Below are 21,265 nucleotides of genomic sequence, written 5' to 3'. Positions count from 1 at the left end.
TTCATTCTGGACACTTTAGATAACAGTTCTTGTTCGATAGGCTTGAAATAGTCAATAAGCAATTGTACATATTTAAAACTCGCATCCAGATTGGATCACACAAATTATGCAAGACCTTCATAAAAGGTGTGAATCATTTGAAGCCCCTTTTTAGAGAACCTGTTCAACCATGGGACCTGTCATTAGTTCTACAAGCTCTGACAATGCCACTCTTCGAACCAGCTTCTTCTTGCAACCTCAAATATTTGTCATGGAAAACCTTGTTTTTGGTCGCCATTACTTCTGCCAGATGTATTTCTGAGCTTCAAGCCTTATGCATCAAGAGTCCATACTTGATTTTTCATAGAGATAGACTGTCTTTGAGAACTAATCCTTCATTTCTGCCAAAAGTGATCTCTGAAATGTCCATTAATCAAACCATTAAATTGCCAGTTTTCTTTCCCAGTCATTCAAACAGAGGAGAGTATTGCCTACATACCCTAGATATTCACAGGCAAATTCGCTTCTACTTGAACAGGACTAGGTCCTCTTGTAAATCTGACCAGTTATTTTTGGCCTTTTCTGGACCTAGATTAGGATCTGCTGTTGCTAAGGTCACATTGGCTAGATGGTTGAAAGACTGTGTGACCTTCATTTATACACAACGTAATATCCCATTGTCTACTACCATAAAGGCTCCTTCGACAAGGTCGGTGGCAACTTCTGCTGCCTTCCATGCCAGAGCTTCTTTACATGACATCTGTGCAGCTGCAACTTGGGCTACGCCTCATACTTCATCATTCATTACAAATTGGATTTGGCCTCCAGGGGAAGAGCATCTTTTGGTTATATGGTGCTCAGGAATGTCCTTCCATGAGAGCCTCCCAGGAATAGAGATAGCTGGGGACTCTGTCCCATACGTAAGGAATGAACGAGGATTAACAATATCAGATAAAGAAGTCATGTCTTACCATAATGTTCCATCTGTATTGTTGATCCTCGTTCAGTCATTATGACCCTCCCTCCTTCCCTCTCCTGTGGCTTCTAGTGGATCTTGCCATCCGGTTCTTTTAGGTCATTTGACCAGAGGTAGCATCTACATTCTTTTGACTTGCAAACTCAGTCTGAGGTAACAGGGAGAGGGGAATTCTGGGTAAGAGTTTAGCTCGAGAGTTTGTAGTGGACACTAGCTTGGAAGATGGCCGGCTCAGTTCTGAGGTCGGAACAGATACCCATACGTAATGACTGAATGAGGATCAACAATACAGATGGAACGTTATGGTAAGACATAACGTCTTTTTTTGCAATATTATGTATGATCTGTGTTGGGAATCTTTGGTAATATGAATGTTCAAACTATTTTTTAATAGTTCCCTGTTTGGAGAAATTCCTCATAGAATGTTGGAAAACTTCAAATGGGAGGCTGAAGAATCTTCCCAAGCTAGATAAGACACGGGGAACATCTGGACTACCTCATCCTAATCTATTAGCCATTTTTTCTGCTCCAAAGATAGGGGCTTTGGAAGGTGTTTTGGCCCTTTCTATCCTTGTAGGATAATTTCTAGCCCCCTAGGTTTCTGTCTGACTATTTTTATGGGGCCATTGACTTCCATAAAATTCCATTTTGCAAATTCAGCTTTTGTATCTGTGGATTCTGCAAGGGGACAAATATGGCTGTTACCAGTGGTTTTTTTTTTATGCCTCAGCTCCAAGATATAGTAGAAACTGCTGCACAAAGAGTTGGCCAACCTGTGTAAGCAAGGCACGACTGAGGGAAGCAGCCAAGGGATAGGAAATGCCCCCTTCAAGAAGAAATGACCAAGCAGATCATAAAGGGAAGCCTGAGGATCCTCATGACTAAGACACAGAGAGGAAGCAGCTGTGACTCATCCAAATTCATCCCATCCCAGACCACCACCTTTTTCAGTCCCTGTCTTTTCCCTTTCCATGGCATAAGATGGGAGGGCAGTTGCTAGGTATCTTAGTGAAGTGGTGGAAGGACAGAACTGTAACTCTTGGCAGATGGGTAGTTCAGATGCTAAGACACGGATATATAGGCTATGTTTTTAAGGGCCAGCCACAATTTCTAAGCATCCCTCCAGTCCCAGGGGGCCATAGAAATATCAGGAAGAAAAGGAACATGCTTCTACTCTAGATTATTTCTAGTTTCATGAAAATATAGAGCATAGAGACCCATTCTGGATCTATCGATACTAAAAGTTCAAATACAGAATGTTAACATTGCAGTGCATTTTACCCTTTCTCTGTGCAATACCTTAATATGGTCATGCTGAACCTAAAGGATGCCCATCTTTAGATATCCGTGGTGTGGGAGGACAGACTAGTTTTACTTCCTTGCCCTTTGGTTTGGCTATTTCTCCCAGGGTGTTTACAAAGTGCCCAAATCTAATTGGTGCTTAGTACAGAGCATAGTAAGACTGCCTCATTCAGACAGCCTCCCTAGAGCAGATACAGAAAGCTCTGTAATTTTATAGTTTCCTTCAATCCCTGGGTCTTTCCCGGAATTTACCATAATCCAGTCTCTAGTCCGCAGGGTATATTCTGTTTATCAAAACACTACTGGGCACAGAAAAATAACAGCCCATCTCTACTCAAGAGTGCAGTTCCTCTCTCAAAATACTTGGCAACGATAACACAGTAGTGTTGTCTTGTTGCGAGGGAGTTCCTGACATTCGTATGGTAACCCTATCAAGACCAGCATGCCTAGTCCCTGCAGTGCCTCATCCCACTACTTTTCAACATGAAAGAGCTTTCATGGTATTATCGGGTACAGCTCAGTCTGTGTTTTTCAAGATGGGCTCTGACACTCTTGACACCCAGTCATTTACCACAGATGCTTTAGTCATAGCCTGAGAGGGGTACTTTGGGGGAACTGCGCATCCAGAAAGCCTGGAACAAGAACCTCAGGAGAAGGCACAGCAGCATAAAAAACGTAATAGGTTTGAAAACTTTCACTGATTCAATGACTACTATTTGGCAGCAGGAAACCTTGCACATTCTGACAGACAGCACCCCAGTGATATAAGTCAATAAACAGGAAGGGACCACTTCTAATTCTTCCCCACAGGAAAGGTGAGACAGCATTTGATAACTTCACTTCAACAGCCTCCCCACCCCGCTTTCTCTAATGCCAGGGCTGCTAATCGAACTTGGGTCCTAGTGCTGGCTTTATCTTCCTAGGCTATTATCTGGACTATTACTTTTATACAGTTTTAGTTATGGTCCATATGCATTATGGTTTTTCTTGTGGTTCATGACATAATGTAGCAGAAAATTAAAATGGATGAACAACCTCCTTACTTACTAAAAAGGACACAAGTATGTGAAACAATGGGGAGTGCAGATTACCTCCGATTCATTAGAATGCACATGTTTTGTGTTGCTGTTGAAAATTTGTAAAAAGAAAGAAAATCTGAACCACCAACCTGTAAAACATGAGGTGTAATAAAACTAAACACAGAGTAAGCACTTTCAGGTTACACACCCTTCTTGAGACAACTTACAACATGGTAAAACATCACTTTTAAAATATCAAATAACCAATAAAATTCAATAATGAATCTGCCTCATCTTTAAGGCGGGCTTTATAGGGATTACACCATTCATGCCTGGGGTCTGTGTGCTGCCAGTTCAAGTATCTATTTTGGCGCATGGTACTCAGATTGTGCAAGTCCTCCCCTCTCCTGGAAACGTGCACTGTCTGTAGTACCATAAAATCAAAAGTGTGAGTACTATTACTACTAGTATGTTGATACAGAGCATTGCGTTCATTGCCTAAGAGTATTGCGGATATATGCTGTAAAATCCTATTTTTTAATTTACAATTGGTCTTGCCTATGTAAAATGAGTGGCAATCTCTGTACTGAGCCAAATATAACATCTGTTGTGTGGCAATCTGCATAATGTTTTAAAAAATACTCCTTGGTCGTGGGATGAACAAATAAATTGTCTTGTCTTATATATACTGGCAAGCTTTGTAGTGTCTACACAGAAAAGTACCCTGCTGCGTAGTCTTAACCCTTTTGATATGATGTCGATCATTACACAGCAAATCTTTCAAATTCTGATGTCTTTTAAAACAAGACAGTGGTTGATCAGTTACAGTGTTCCTAATTTTGTCATCAGTTAGCAAAATACCCCAGTTTTGTTTAATAATATTGCATATGTCTCCTGTGTTATTACTATACTTTATATTAACACACAACGATTGTTGACCTGATGTCCTCGCAGGCTGCATCTCATTGCTGCTCTTAGAAAACCAAGGATGTGAAGTTGTTAATCTCGCCGATTCTTCTCACTGATGGGTTAGAGCCGATCCTCTGCTACGACACGGCTGATAGCAAGCTCAAGGTTTGCCAGTAGCTCGAGACCATCCCCTTATCCCACATTTTCACTTGCCTTAAGAATAATCTCTATTGCTGAACGAAGGGAGGTTAAATGTGCTGGGCTGTCTTAAGTGTACTGCGGTTAAATGAATTATTATTGCCAAAGAGCTTCCTTAACTCTACGTTTCTAATAAACAACTGCAACTCAATAATTAAATCACCAAAACTGCAACCTATGCTGGGCACAAAAGTTAACCCTTTGTTCAAAATAAAGTTCATAATCAGATAAAGTGTAATCAAAGATGTTAAAAACAGTGCAGTCACCATCTCCAGTCATACTGAATTCTTGCGGCACTTAACGTTTCAACTCTGTGGCTGTCCCTTTTAAATGCTGGCTTTTTTCTTTACTGGGATGGGTAAAATATGAAAAGGAGCATTAGTCACCTTGAGTCTCGCTCCTAATGTATTCGTTTCATTGTCTGTAGTAGGAATAATGTTTACAGATCCCAACGCCATAGAAGAATGCTGATTTTCACCATTTTCGTTCACATTTGATGAGAAGGCACTAGTAGTGGGACCCAAGTGCCGGGAAACTGCCATAAATGATGTTGCATTGCTCACTGTCTTAGAACCTCCTTTGTCACCTTTTAAGGTAGACAGCTGGTTCCCTGCCATGTTAAAGTTAGTCACTGGACCTGTGGTACCAAAAGTGTCTCTTGCTAAGTGAAAATGTGCCCTTTCACAATCATTATAGTCCATGCATTTTCTTGGATTTTAACCTTTGGAGTTTGGAATCCTAGGTGGTAATCGCAAAATACAAGTCATTTAATTTGCATTGATGACATTCCTCCTTAAACATCTCCTCGAGCTCCCTTTGCCGTTTTTCAACAGATTGCACAAATTCCTTCTCCACAGGGAGAAACAACTCATTTAAGAGATGCATATAGAAAAAACTTGTTTCTAAATTCAGTTGCTGCCACTTGGCCAGCAAGGCAGGATAAAGTTCCCCATAAGTGGGCATGCATAACACACGCATGCCTCTGGGGACGATCTTATGATATAAACATGCCTCAAAATGCAGTCTCTGCCACTGGAGTCATTTTAGTTTAAAGAAGTCTTTCTCCAAGGCAATTAATAAATCAATGAACAACATATCCTCATCTTCACAGTCAAACTCAGACCATTGGCATTCAGGAAACCAATGTTCAATAAAGGATTACCTTCCAGTCCATCCAATAGTTTCATCCTTTTTGTGCTCACTTGAGTAACAGGATTGGACCTGGAATTAGGCACAGGGGGACAGTAGCTCAACTCAATGTCCCTAGTAAATTTCTCAGCCATGTATGCAAAGGTACCACAACACCAGTAAATCCAAAAAAGACAGCAAAGTTGTCTTTTTTGGCTGTTGAAAAATTGACATGTAAAGTTTTGGCCACTATTAATCAGATTAAAACAATTTTAATTTTTAATCTTAAAAAAAAAAAATCTTGGTGAAATTTTATAGAATAGGTTGTGGTGTCTGTTACATAATTACCAGTGTAAGCATGTTAACTTTTATAGTTGTATGGTGTACAAAACCGTTTAGTGTCTGATGACCTTCTTTGCATTTTTTTTATTAGGTTGTTCCATTAACTTTACACCAGATTCTTCTTCACTGGCTAGTATCCTGTCCAATACTGGTGTGACCCATGTTGGGCTTAACTTTGGTAAACATAGCCTGGCAGAGAAACTCCATCAAGCTGATTGTCAGAGAATGGTATGTGTCAGTTATGAATACCTGCTTTATTTAAATTATACAGACATGTAATAAGTGCTTACATAGTTGGATCTGACATGAGTTGGTACATCTTCTTTTGCTGTAAGGAGTCGGGTGCTAGCTCTGCTTTTGTTTCGACATCAGTAAAACTTTCCTAGAATTCATCTTCTCATTCTTGCCCACAATTTACTGTGCTCCACCATTCTACTCCAGATTTGTTGCCTCACCTTGTTGGCCAAAAGTATAAATTGAATCCCAGACTTTCTGCTTCAAGGTACTTGTTGGCAATGTGTTTTGGTGCTCACTATGCAGCATTTTTATTATTTTCATTAATCTTTCATTTCTGTATGCTTCTGAGAGTATTGGTTTCTTAATTTTTGTTAGATTTTTTTCCAGTTTTGTTCTGCCTTCCTCCTCTCCTCCTATTTGCTTTGTGTCATTAACATTTGCTGTTTCTTTTTAAAAAAAACAATCATTATTAAATTATCACGTATGCCATGGGCTGTCATACATTTCATATAAATGAAAATAAACCATACGGACATAATTTTAGTTGGCCCTTGAAAGATTGGAAATGCTAGGAGAGAAATCCTCTCATAGACTTTGTGATAGCAGTGACAGACTTGAAGGCTGCTATCCCCAGAGCCGTGCATTCCATCCCCTTGGTAAGGAACCCAGAGATATGGGCCATTTAGCAGAAAAAAATGTGCGTCCTCTACCTTCTCTTTAAGGTTGTGTAGCTATCTGGTACCTATGCTGCAATTGCCAGGACACTCTAGCTAGGTTGTTGGAGAAGGTGGCAGATACTGATGTTATGAATACACTTACAGTTCATGCTGTCAGTGTTTTCAACTATGTCCAATCTCACAGCAGGACCTGTTGATAACTCTGTGGATGGTAATGTGATGTCAGCAAGTACTAGAGTGACAATGCACCATCATGCTGGGCACTATCTTGGATTTTCACCAGTGTTCCAAGGTATATTCCTTAATGCTCCATACAATGCCAAAACCTTTTACAGGCTGGAGTGCAAGACTAAGCTGGAGGAAACTGAAAAGGAGGGCAAAGCCCTTGCTAATTTTGATTATTGAAGCTACTGCTTATTGCTTCTTTCCCAATGCACAAAAGAGCCAACATTATAAATTGTTCAGGCAGATGTCCTATGTAGACCAGGTACATGAAGATGAAATCTATAGAGCTTATGCCATTCAAATGTTTCCAGTTTCATATGCTTGTTTCCACATGCAGGTCAAATGTTGAATATCCTTAAGTCACATTTCAAGTATGTCTGTGGGCAGTCCCTTTTAATCTCCAATTTCCTTAGCAACAGTTACTACAGATGCTTCTGCATTAGGGTGGAAGGGATATTATCAATACAGAATGGTCCAGATTGTGGTCACAGGCAGATGGCAAACTACATGTAAATGTGCTGGAGATGAGTGGTCTTGCTGACCACACAGTCTTTCTGTACTCTTTTCCAGAAGGTGGTGGTGTAGTCTTGCACATGAGCAAAATGGCAATTGAGTGGTTCATAAAGACAGATAAGTACCCACTTACGTACTTTGTACTAGGAAGACATGAGACTGTGGGAATAAGCTGCATCTTCTAATTGATTTCTGATGGTTCCCCATATTCTTAGGGAGGCCACCTGCATGCTGAGCCTCATCCTGATGCTGCACGAGTATTCCTTTAACATGTTGGAGGTATGAAATATGTTCTGTTGCTGGGGAAGACTTGCTGTGATCTACTTTTTTTATTCCCAACTAACAAGAAATGCTGCAACTTTATTTTCATTAATACTACTGGACAAACGCTCAGAGTACTCTGATCCAGATGTTGACCTCGGGACTTCTGAGCACCACTTTTCCCATTCCCATCAATTCTAAAGATCTTCTAGAAAGCAGGTCTGTACAAAGCCATGATCATTCTGATAGACTAATTTTGGTCTCATTAAATTGTTTCCCACTGTTGAGCTTTATTTTCTGGATAAACTGCCTTTGGACTCCTATAAAGAGTGGCAGTTTCACTCTGGAACTTTTTAAGGCCCTCATTCCTGTAAAAAAAAAAATTGTCAGGGTTTGACAGGACCTTCACCTGTTGCTTTCTCCTACTCCCTCTAAGAAATTTAATGTTTCTAACTCCTCTGAGAAAGAATATCTGAATTCTTATGAAGAGTCTTTAGCTTATTCTTCCCAGATCCAGTCCCCTCTTGCTTTGGGATAGTAAGAAGTTGCCCTCTCCCCCGATTCCCTTATTGAGGAACTTTCTTTTGGGGTCACCATTGTTAAAATGATTGAGCATTTTCTGTGGGAGAATTACCAAATGTCTGATTTCCAGAAGAGATTTTATGACCTCTTGCAGATGGACTTTCTAGTCATTCTGTGGTGCCCCTGTTTGGAAGAGCTTCCCGAGGCCTTTACTTGCCTCAGCCCCTTCTCCTAAAAAGCCTGAGGTTTTACAAGGTTCCTGAGGCTCAGATTCTTTTCCCAAAATTATTCTTCCATCCCTGCAGTAATTTCTCTCCTTGCTAACAAACCTAAGTTGATTTCTTCCTCCAGGTTTTACCTTTTCATACAGTTAGTTTAGCAGTGGACAGGTATGGTAAGAAGGTGTATACTTCTACCACCTTAACTTTCAGAGCCATAAATTACTAGATTCATATGCCAGGTATGTTCTGGTTCTTCTTTCTCAGCTTGTGGGTGTTCTGGAAAACTTGTCTGACTCTGAAACCAAGACCCTAATCATTTCCTTATTAGGATGTTCTTCGTGTTTCACTGTTGCAGTCATTACATTTGGGGTAATCTGCTGGCAGGTTGCCCTCGGTTGGCCTGAATAACAAAGTCTTGGGTCCTGCGTCGGTTGCTGTCTCCTCTTCCATGACGATAGGTTGTCAGGGGTATAAAACATGCAGCCGACGCCATTTTTATCAGTCTTGCCGTGCGGTGCCCGAAGCAGAAGCAGTTCGCAAGTGCTGGTCGGCTGACTCCTGAAATTTTTGTTTTCGAGTTTCAGAACTGAAGTTTTCAATCTAAAGCTAAGTACCCCATTGGGGAAACTCTTTCTTGCTCCTTACCGATGTCAGTAAAAGTTAATCATTGCATTACTTGTGGGAAGCAAATACCTCATAAGAATTTTCATTTATACTGTATTCCTTGCCTAGGCCCTGATCACAACGTGCCTTGCTGTTAGTTTTGTGCTAAATTTAACCAACGCACTATTAAGCGTCTGTATATTTTTGCTTCTAAATACTTTGGTTCAAGATTTAACTATCCTGAAATGTTGTCTGTTAGCAATCCGACTACTGGAATTCAAAAAAAAACGCAAGGAAAAAGACAAAGACAGACGGTCGAGGTCCAAAACAGACAAAGCTTCTCCTAAGCCAGTCGCCGGTACTCAGTGAGGTGCTTTCCTAGCCCCTGATGTCCACTACTTTTGAGTCGCAGGCCTCTACCGAGACCCATTCGGAGTCCAGTATGCCGCGAGATTCTGCAAGTATTGAATCCGCAGATGTCTCTCCCTTGGATGGTTCCGGAGTCGCTGAGCAGGCACCGGCTTTTGAGGGTGTTTTTAGGCCTCACCATTTGTACATTAAACCGACGCCTACATCAAGGCTAAAACCTACTTCTATGTCGAAAATGTCTACATAAAACCGACGCATGAGCCACGTGCTCAGGCCCCTATGCCTAAAAAACAAATTATCAAAATGGCTGAGGATTTAATTACCTTGATCAAGCCCCCCACCCCCCCGCTAAGAGGCCTAGGCAAGGCACTGATTATGAATCTTCAGATCAGGTTTCCATTTCTTCTGATCAGGAATTTTCTATCCCACCTTATGAGGACTCTGATGCAGAGGAATCCATCCCTTCTGCTTCTCCTCCTGAGGATTTCTCTTTTGGAGAGACTTTGCATACTTTAAGGAAAATTTTCATTGGGAGAGCCAGGACTTCTCAGAAACCAAAAAGAGGCTTAGGGATTTTCTTCTTCTTCCTCAGCATAGGCCTTTGGCTCTACCTCCTGTATTAGACATTGTTGATTATGTTTTCTCAGAATCAAGCATGGCTCCTGATTCCCTGCCTCCGGCTCCTAGTAAGCCAGACAGATATTACAGGGTTCTTGACTCCCACAAATTTCTTTTTGAAAATCCTGTTGCTGACCCTGCTGACCCTGAAACTATCTCTCAGGGTCCCAAGGGTGTTAAGGCTTCTACAGCTAAAAATCCTACCCCTTCTGATAGACTCCATGGCGCTGGATACATGGTGTAAGAAGGTTTATACATCTGCAACCTTGGCAATCAGGGCTTTAAACTGCCAGTTTCATATGCTTAAATATCAACAGCATGTTATGGGTTTACTGAAACAGAAAATTATGTTTATTTCTGATTGTGTGGAAAATAGTTACAGGATTTATTGCATTCAGCAGAAGACTTTGGAAAGCATACTTTGCAATGTGGTTTTGATTCCTTGGAGGCCTCTTGCAGGGCCGCCGTAACTGGATCTGTGATAAGAAGGCATACTTGGCTCAAGGAGCAAAATTTGCCTGATCATGTTAAAGCTAAATTGTTGGATGCTCATTTACAGCAGGACAGCCTGTTTGGTAATGAGGCATAAGAGGTTTTAAAAAAGATGGAAGGCCAAGCTAAATCTATGCAAACTGTAAAAGATTTCTTGCAAGTGCAGCCATCCAGGTTCAGTAGACACTGGCCTAGTAAGAATTGGTCTTTTCCAGTGTCCAACAGAGCTGCTCAGTCCAAACCCAGACGCTACAAAGGCTCCAGGTTTCAGTCACAAGGATCTTGCAGGACAAAGCAATGGGGTGCCTCCACCTCCAAATCAGGAGGTAGTAAAGCACCACCCTACAGTAAACAGTCTACGTGACTTTCCTCTACCATCTCCAAGCACTTATCTTTTGGCAGCCCCTTTGGGGGGGGAACTAGCACTTCATGCTCAAAATTGGCATCTAATTACCCAGGACAAGTGAGACTTAAATATAGTATCCCAGGGGTACAGATTTCATTTCCACACATTGCCAATTCCAAACGGATGGCCAGATCTGTCACCAAATCAGTGGGCAGAGGCCCAGAAACAAGTCATGTCCCTCATGGATATGGGGGCTATTCAACCAGTACCAGAAAAGGAAAAAGGACAAGGGTTTTATTCAAGACATTTCCTGGTACCCAGAAAAGACAAATCAAGGCATCCAATTCTGGACTTGTCCATTCTAAATACTTTCCTGGACATTCCAAATTTCAAAATGCTGACTTTACAACAGCTACTGCCTATGCTAGGCAAGAATGCCTGGTTGGTAACTCTAGACTCGAGAGGCATACCTGCATATCCCAATCAGGGAATCTTGCAGAAGATACCTCCGCTTCAAAGCCGGCTATTTGCATTAACAGTTCTCTGCACTGCCCTTTGGCTTCTCTACTGTGCCCAGGGTCTTCACAAAGTGCCTGGCACCAGTAATTGCATTTTGCAGACAAACATTCAAATTTATCCATATCTGGATGACTGTCTCATTCAGGCAGAGGACAAGGACACACTTCTTCAGCATCTGGTGTTTGTAAAAAGGCTTCTAGCATGTCTAGGGTACACCATAAACGAAAAGAAATCACAACTGGCATCCTCTCAAATAATTACATTCCTGGGTGCAAGCTTGAATACAACTGCCCAGATGGCTTACCTCACGCCAGACAAACAAATTCAATTGACAACGTACTTCAAACAAGTGGCAACAAAAACCCAGCTATCTGCAGGGCAAATTCTGCAGGCTTTGGGGTTCATGGCATCCTGCATTCTACTAATTCCATATGCAAGACTGCATATGAGGAAACTTCAATGGTACCTAAAAAGCTTATGGAGTCAACATTGTCACAGCCTGGAAACGATGATTCCTCTCATTCCCTGCCTGCAACAGGAGTTCATTTGGTGGGCAGAGGCATGTCACCAAAACAAGAGACTGTCATTCATTCTACCCCCTGCTACCCAAACCCTGACTACAGATGCATCAGACTATGCTTGGGGCGGGGGGGGCCCATCTGGCAGGAAGATGCATTCAGGGCAAATGGAGCCCAAATCAAATGCATCTACATATTAACCAGAAAGAAATGCTAGCTGTACAGAATGCTCTGACAGCCTTCAAGGACTTCCTTCATCCAGGACAACTACTGATAAAGATGTGCAACACCACAGTTATGTGGTACATAAACAAGCAGGGGGGTACCCACTCCTACCCCCTTTGCAGACTAGCCATGGCCTTGTGGAACACAGCCTTGAATTACCAAATACATCTTCAAGCTCAATTCCTGCCAGGAAAGCAAAATACTCTGGCAGACGACCTAAGCAGAAATCTTATGGACCTACACGAATGGAAACTGGATCCATGAATCTTCAGCATGTTGACACGAAAATGGGGGAGCCCAGACATAGATCTATTTGCCTCTCCCCAAAGCTATCAGTTGGACAAATTCTGCACCAGAACTCATCACAAAAAAGCATGGAAAGTGGATGCTCTATCCTTCAGCTGGAAAAACCCATCAGTCTATGCCTTTCCCCCTCTGCCTCTACTCTCCAAGGTCTTACTAAAAGTCAGACAGGAAAAAACAAAAATGATTCTGATTGCTCTGGACTGGCCTCACCAACACCGGTACCTGCTTCTCGGGAATATGTCACACCTTCCTTCATGGTACTTGCCTCAAACACCTTATCTATTGTCTCAGCAGAACTATCAAATTCTGCACACTCTGCTCCAAACTCTGAATCTTGCAGCATGGCTAATTAACTAATTTCACCGATCACATCTCTCCGTAAACCTGTGATGGATGTCATTTTGGAGGCCATATGGCCTAGTACTAGAAAATTTTATGCTGATAAATGGAAGAGATTCTGTGCTTGGAACCAAGCACAAGGTATAGACACAGCAAAGCCCAATATTCCTCAGATTTTGCAATACTTAACTGAGATGCTTCACAAGGACCTATCTTTTTCTTCAGTAAAAATCCATGCCTCTGCCATCTCGGCTCATTACAACACAGCGCCTCCCCTCTTTTCTCATCCCCTGCTAAAGCACTACTGCAAAGGGGCCAAAAATTTAAGGCCTCCCAGGAGAGCATCAACTCCTGCATGGGACCTCAATTTTGGGATCTCAATTTTGTGCTGGAAAAACTCTCCCTTCCTCCTTTTGAACCAACTGCTACTGCGGATATAAAATTTATTTCTTGGAAGACGGCCTTTCTTTTGACCGTCACTTCAGCTAGAAGGGTTTCAGAACTACAGGTCCTCATGGCAGTGGAGCCTTTCATTATCTTTTTCCCGGACAGGGTGGCCCTCGGGACCAATCCTTTTTTTTTTATGTGTAAGGTGGTATCCAGTGTGGCTCTTAACCAGACCACCTTTTTTCCGAAATCCACAGAGGAAGGGGGAGTGGATTCTGTATTCATTGGATGTACACAGACAACTAAGATTTTACTTAAACAGGACAAAATCTCTAAGAAAGTCTGAGCAACTACTGGTGGCATTTGCTGCAGGAACAGAGGGGAAGGCTATATCAAAGCAGACTATTTAAAAATGGATAAGCCATTGTATTCGTTTTTGCTACTTGCACCATGGTAAACCTGTGCCCAAGGGGATCAGATCCCATTCCACCAGGGCTGCTTCTACTTCTGCAGCCTTTCTCAGAGGGGTTCCTACCAGAGACATTCTGGAAGCTGCTACTTGGAGCTCAGTTCATACGTTCACAAAGCATTACCATTTACCTCTCTTTTCTAAATCCAGGGCACACTTTGCCACTGCAGTCCTGCAGGGCCTTATAGCTGCTCCTAATGCTGTATCTGAAGTAGTTACTTCATTTGCTTTGCAACCTGTGGGTATCTGATCCGAGCCGGCAGCTTTACAAGCTACAAGATCCGAGCTCCTAGCTCCTCCCCCTACCCATAATCCCCTGCCACTAACTGTATTACCTCAGATTGTTTTTGCCGCGGCTGTAGACAGCTACTTTTTGAAGAGCTCCTTAGCTGACTGGTGAATTTTTATTTTTTTATTTTTATTTATTTTTTTTTTTTTTTGAGAAAAAAAAGGAACAAAGCTTTTTCTAGTGTTGATTGTGGTGTGTGTGTTCAGAGACCTATAGACAGTATAGTTTGTCAGTTTTCCCTTTTTTTGTGTAGTGTTAGTTTTTCTGTGTCCCCCCTCCCCCACTTAGTGTTTGGGTGTGTGTGCGTTGTGGTGAGAATGGCTGAAGGGCCCAAGGCCATTTTTTCAAAATGTACTGAGTGTGGCCGTATGCTTTCCACTGCTGATGGCCACATTCAGTGCGTTTTATGCCTGGGGGTGGCTCATTTATCAACAGACTGCCAAATCTGTGCAGCCTTTAACCCCCAGGCACTTGGGGACAGGAAGAATAAGCTAATCCTGGCGGGCTTGCTTCCCCAGGATTTGGCTGCTTCTTCCTCTCCCGCCAAGGCTCAGGCTGTCTCCACAGCCCCAGTGCCTTCTGTTCCCCCCACTCAACCGGGGACTCAACCTCTCGCTTCGGGCTTGAGTTCGGGGGGACTCTGGTGCCTCTTCCTCTATAGAGAAGAGGCACAAAGATAAGGAGAGACATAGGTCTCATAAAAGGCGGGCTGAGACTCCACCCTCAGCCCCTCCATCTAAGCTAGCTAGCTCTCCCTAGAGGGTTTCCGGATCCTCCCCCTCTCTGCTCCGTTCGCCTCATTTTTTGACTGAGGAGGAGTACCGGTCTCCCTCCCGGCCTGCCTCGACGACTTCATCTAGGTCGACCAGGAGCCTCACCGACGCCGATATGGATCTGATGATGCGATGATTCCTGCAGACCCAAATGCAGATGGGGGTGCTCTTGCCCCCCCCCCCCAGGGGGGGAGTGCGGCCTCTGTCTTTGCTCCGATTTCTCCTTCTCCAACCCGTTTTCGGGTTTTGGAGTCATCGGATCCGGGCCCTTTCGGAGCTGGGGTTTCATCGGCGCCAATAGCTCCGGTCTCTTCGCCGACCATGCCCTCAAGTGTTTCGGATCAGAGTTCTCGGGGCCGAGCGTCGGATCTAAGGGAGTTTGGTCTTCGGCGCCGCTGAGGTCGGAGCACACTTGCATCGGCTCTGACTTTGGTCCCTACCTCAGAGCCGAGGAGATTGCTCTCGGAGCCTGGGGAGAGTAGTTCTCCTTCGGCTTTTGAGGTAGTGGAGAGGGTGCTGTCGAGATCCTCCAGGTCCCCAGTCCGGGCTTCGGATCCCCCCGCTGCATATGGGTCTATCCTCCGTTATCCGTCCATTGGGACAGCCTGCCCAAGCCCTACCAGAAAAATATATAATAGCAAGTGGAAACGCTTCTCCATCTAGGCAACAGACAAGGGCCTGGAATCCTTTTACAGTTCCTATTCCGACAATCTTGGACTTCCTGTCGCTGATTTTTCGGCAGGGAGCAAGTGCTTCTACGGTTAAGGTGCAGTTAGCAGCCATTTCCCATTTTCATATGGGAGATGGATTAGGGTCATTGGCATCCACAAAGTTATGCAAAACTTTCTTGCGAGGCATCTTTCTCTTGAAGCTTCCTGTGAAAACGGTGGTGCCCCCATGGGATTTGACACTAGTCTTGCAAGCCCTGACAAGTCCACCCTTTGAGCCTGCAGCCTCGGTTCCTTTAAAATTCTTGTCCTGGAAAACGGCCTTTTTGGTAGCTATTACTTATGCCAAGCGGGTTTCGGTACTCCAGGCACTGTGTATGAAACCCCCTTATCTCATTTTTCACAGGGATAGAGCATCTCTCAGGACTAACCCATCTTTCTTACCTAAGGTGGCTTCGGAATCTAATATCAATCAATCAATTTGCCCGTGTTCTTTCCAAATTTTCAGAATAAGGGGGAGTACATATTGCACAAACTGGACGTACACAGGCAACTACGTTTTTACTTGCACAGAACTAAGGATTTTCGCAAGTCTGATCAGTTGTTTGTGTCCTTTGCAAAATCAGCCAGGGGAAGGGCCATTTCTAAAGTGACCCTAGCAAATTGGATTTGTCAATGTATAGTTCAAGGGTATGTATCTTCAGGCAAACTATCTCCTGTAGGAATACACGCTCATTCTACCCGGTCCATCGCCACCTCAGCAGCTTTCTGGTCCAGGGTTCCCTTGGACGACATATGTTCAGCAGCTACCTGGTCCTCTTCTCATACGTTCATTTCTCATTATAAACTGGATATGATATCGACAATTAGGGCTTCCTTTGGCACCGCGGTGCTTCGGAATATCCTTCCATAAGGCCACCCAGGTTTATTGTCTAGTTAGCTGGGGACTCTGTCCCACAGGTTGCAGAGCAAATGAAGTAACTACTTCAGATAAAGAAGTTATGTACTCGCCATAACGTTCCATCTGAGTAGGTACTTCATTTGTCTGATCCGAGATCGGATCAGATACCCACAGGTTGCAGACAAATGAAGTAGTTGACTACTCAGATGGAAACGCGTGAGTGAGTATTAACTTTTATTTTCATCCTCCCATCCATAGCTGATGCAGCACCCAAGACTTTGTTATTCAGACTGACTGAGGGCAACCTGTCACTGATTACCCCCCAAATAAACGACTGCAACAGTGAATACCACGAACATCTACATTTAATATTAAGTGTACACACAACAACTGTACTTTTCACATCAGACAGTCAGGATGAGTTATCAGGAGGTATTCCTGGCTTAGGTTGTAATATCTCTCTGAGGATATTAAAGCTTTTTTTTTTGGCCGTTAAGAACCTTAAACAATTTTTTTTAAACAATTTTTTTTCCTTTTTCCAAAGAAATTACCTTCAAAAGACTCCCTTGTGAGACTCCCTTTGTGAGAAGGCATTATAAACAACCCTTGAAGGGAAAGAGACCTTGAAAAGAAGATTTCCTGAAAAAACAGCTCAGGATTCCAGATTCCACACAAATTTTTTTTTTCCTGACACATTTGCTGGATTGATTTTGCTTCGGTTTTCTTTGTCCTTCCTCTCTGGCAACTGTCCTTCAGAACATTCTTACGAACAGACAAACAACTTCACAGACATGGGGATTACCTCTCATTTAATTCTTTTATGGGCTCACTAATTCACCCTATTCTTTTCACCATACATTTGACTTTCTGGATGATAAGTTTTGATTCTTTTACGCAGGTTTTTTGGGTTATGTACTAGAAAGTCTTTTTAAATTATTAAACCTACTTTTTGTTTGTGTCTTTGTGCAACCATGGAAGTGGTTTTTGTATTCCTCAAACATGAACCATACCCTCTTGGTGGATATTTGTCTGTTGTTGTTTGTGGAGTTTGTCAACCATTTGTCTGGCATGTTGTCAAATTTCATTTGTCAACCATTTTTGCATGTTTGCTTTTGGATCTACCACTTTCCATAATTTGAGGTTAAACAGTTTTTGAAAGGGACCATTCATGTTAGACCTTCAAGAAAGCCAATTCTTTTTTTGTGAAATTTTTGAAAAAACTTGAACTGGCTTTTTTTTAAACCAGCTTTGCGGTTCCATTATTGGACGGAGGCTATTCATCAACTGTTTTGTTCCGTCATGCTTACTAATCGAGAGGCTTGAGATCGCAGCACTTTAATCATCAGAAATGCTGCCCTTCCTCATGTTAGTACGACCAGTGAAGACTATACACTTTGTAGCCTTTTCCCTCCACAATAGCTACTTATAGAGGTCTGCATTTATAGTAGGCATGGGGGTACAACCCCCACACATTAATAGACTGGATTCACCATTGGATCTATTGCTTGTGCATAACCTGCACCAATCTGCTTTGGCACTAAGCTCAGTTCGGTATGCTTTACTGCTTGTTGTAATTTTGACTTGGTGTAAGATCTTCTTATTCTCTTTTGGATTAAGCACTTTTAATTAGACCTGTTGTTTACTTATTAGAAGTTAAGCTTGGGCACATTCAACTCTTTTGACAGGCATTGGGCTTTCATTGGGCTTGTTTGGATTGAGGTTTACCAGTGTCCAAGTGTATGGGTTCTTAGTTACTAGCTTGGGCACTTAAGTTGTTATTTTATTAGGCTGTTCGTGACTGCATTTCAGGGAGAAGAGTGCTGGACCTTCATCTTCTGCACTGGGAATTATTTACAAAGGTTTAGGGTCAGGATCTATGCCCTACTGCAGAAGAGCTTTTTCTGTTCACTTGTCGTTTAGCATAGGTAAACCAGGCTCACCTGGTTTATTTTGTTTATATACTGAATGTTTGTTTGTTTGTTTTTCTCTGAACTACGTTCACCCTAGCAAATTCTCAGCGCCTTGTTGATCACTACTGATTTGTTCATTGCTTACTGTACTTTCCCTGTGTTCAATCCATCTCCTTTTTACCGTTTTTCGCTTTTGATGCAAGTCATTTGCATATTTACTGTACTGGGTTACTGCAGTTACTGTCACTACTCCAATTTTGTAAGTCTTGACTAAAACTTAAAAGCACCAAGCACCTTACTACCTACAAACTTACTCATGGTTTCAAATTTCATGACTTCTACAAACAATTAACATATCCAAAGCCATAAAAATTCAAAGCTCCGGTTCAGCTTATGATTCTGGGATTCTTCTTGTGTGCTATAACTGCTCATGTATTCAGACAACCCTCTCCTCCCATAACATTCAATCTTGCTAGAGATGCAGCTATTTAGCCAAACTGAGGCTGAGCTCAACTCAGGACTGGCAAGACCAGACAGGAGATTTTATGCTCCCACACACCACAAAAACTCACCTCACATAATGCTACCAGCAAACTGAATCAAACACATAAACACTCAGACATACTGAGTGCCAACCTTAAAAAAGGCTAAACAGCAGAGGCACACAAAGCAGACACTCAAACATATGCTACCAAGACACAAAGAAATTAACTACACAACCACATATAAAGCAGTGTCAAAAGGTCACAGCCCTTATGCCAAATACAACACCAAACATACTTGACACCCACAAACACATGCTCAGACACACTGACCACCCCACCACCAGGCACAACAGTCACAAAACCACAGTAATAGTCCTATCAACTTAAGAACTTACACTACAGTCACTCACCACCCACAGCAAGTACAAATATGACACAACAAGGAGGAGGGTCACAGCAGACCTGAGGCGGCAAGCACTGACTGCATGAAAAGAGACATAGCTTAGAACTACACAGTCAACATCCATGCAGGTATGACCACAACTGAGCAGTATGTGACCTTCACCAAGAATGAAAAGGACACCATATGCTCTCTCAGAGACAGAGCCCAATTGGCTATGACCTGAGTCATTCAAAGGGATCCCACCGAGCAGTATCCTTCCTTTCCACCAGAGATGATGCCACATAGAGACAAGATGATCAGCTTAATAATTATTAAAGATTGGTGTCATTCCAGTATGCTTGATAAGCCACACTGCTTCAGCAAGCAGACGCGGCTCACCTCACACCCTGACCGGATATTGGCTAAGGCTCTGCCAATTAGTATAGTTTTTTTTAGGCGGCTCAAATAAAACTACCACCCTAGAAACAAAAATGAAAAAATTTGAGGGTAATGCTGCAATGTGCCAGAAGTCTAATCTTCAAAATGCACGCACTGAATTCTCTTCTCAGTATGGGAGAACATCATGTGCTGTAACTAAAAGAAACCTGGTTCAGGCTCCTGAGAGGTTTACCTCAAGGCAGCTGTTTAATCCTCAGCCTTACCACAGGATACTGCCCCAAGGAGGGCACGTAACAACTGTGTCCCCCCTACAAAGGTGGCAAGATCATGCCTTTTGAACTTGGTCACTTCTTCTGAATAGTCACCAAGGCCATTGATGAGGGGAAAGCAGTCCATACTAGCTTGACCTTGCGACACTGATATCCTTCAGAAGGACTCACGAACAGATACAGCTGGTGCCAGAGCCATGTGGCCTGAAGTTAAACCAAAAATATAGAGTATCCTTACCTTGAAAAAAACCCTCAAGCTACCACCAAGGTAGTAACTACTACACAAGCACAGAAGAGGTTATCAGGGACCTGGGGACCCAGGTGGACAGTGGCCTTCTTTGACACTCACATTGTTGGGAAAGACCTCTACATTGCCCACCTGATCATGGTAGAAGGATTCACATCCAGATCTATCTAGGTCATTGTCTCTCTACTTAATTATCACCAATGATCGAGACAGATGCCCCATTCGGGATGTATTCACCCTTAATATCTCACATTGGAGACCCCAAAAGTTCTCGCTACCCAAAAATTCCTCACCAAAAAAATCAAAAGGACGTCAAATCTGAGATAACTCCAGCTCATTCAGTCACTCAGCCCGCCTGCTCAGAGGCATATGCCTGATATACACACACATGTCCAACTATACAACATGGACATGCTCCCAAGGAAAAACTAACCATGAAAATGCTCAGAAAAATCCAAATCCAAAAAAACCATCGATATAAAGCTTCTAAACTGAGGGATAGATTTACCACCAGAGAAATAGGACGTTGTGGAATAAAATCCCGTCCATCAGGCAGAGCACCGAAAATGTTCAAAAGAAATCTAGACCTGTGGAGAGCAATCGAGATTTACCGACCTAGAGTTCAAGAGAACGGCACCTGTGGATGGGAGATCATCACAATAATTTGGGCTAGGCTTACAAATGCCTTAGGGCAGATAGCCTAGTATAAACCTATGAACCTATGAACCATGTTCAGTGACTTCGGTGTTGTAATATAGACTCGCTTTGTTAGTGGCTCTGACTTTTTCCAAGAGCATCTGAACTTCAGGCCCTTATGTCGGCAACTCCTTTTTTTTTTAGTTTTTCACAGAGATTGTCTCTTGGGGCGTATCCTTTTATGCCTGAAGTGATCAATGACTTCTCTTTGAATCATATAATTCATATTCCTTATTTTCCCTCCCCTCAAAATAACAGTGACTTTTTACATTGTTTGGAATTGCATAGTTAGCTTGGATTCTACTTGATAAGACTAAAGATATTGGGAAATCTTAACAATTGTCCTGCCAAGATATTACGTTTAGCCATTTCTAAGCAAACCATCTTCTCTTGGATTTCTAAAGTTGTTTGTTTTTGTTTTTTTTTCATAGCAAACATCTTCCTACTTTTTTTGTACTCATTCTTCTAAGATGGCTGCCTCTTTTGGAGCTTTTTTCAAGGGCCTAAATGATAAATCAGTTTTGGAAGCTGCTAGTTCATTTTTGT

At 42.5% G+C, this 21,265-nt stretch overlaps 1 protein-coding gene across 1 annotated transcript in view; it reads left to right on the top strand.

Annotated features, from left to right (window-relative positions):
* Positions 1-21,265, top strand: part of LOC122810608 (tastin-like) — a 1,451,617-nt gene that overhangs the window by 40,057 nt on the left and 1,390,295 nt on the right. The window contains exon 3 of the mRNA XM_044082184.1: positions 5,945-6,081. Coding sequence (XP_043938119.1) covers positions 5,945-6,081 — 137 coding nt within the window. The remainder of the gene's footprint in view (positions 1-5,944; positions 6,082-21,265) is intronic.

This window comes from Protopterus annectens, chromosome 9.part0, assembly GCF_019279795.1.
Source record: "Protopterus annectens isolate FY-2018-M chromosome 9.part0, PAN1.0, whole genome shotgun sequence".
Classification (NCBI taxonomy): Eukaryota; Metazoa; Chordata; order Ceratodontiformes; family Protopteridae; genus Protopterus; species Protopterus annectens.
The sequence above is the reverse complement of the archived record's forward strand: the minus strand, read 5'-3'. Positions and strand labels throughout refer to the sequence as shown.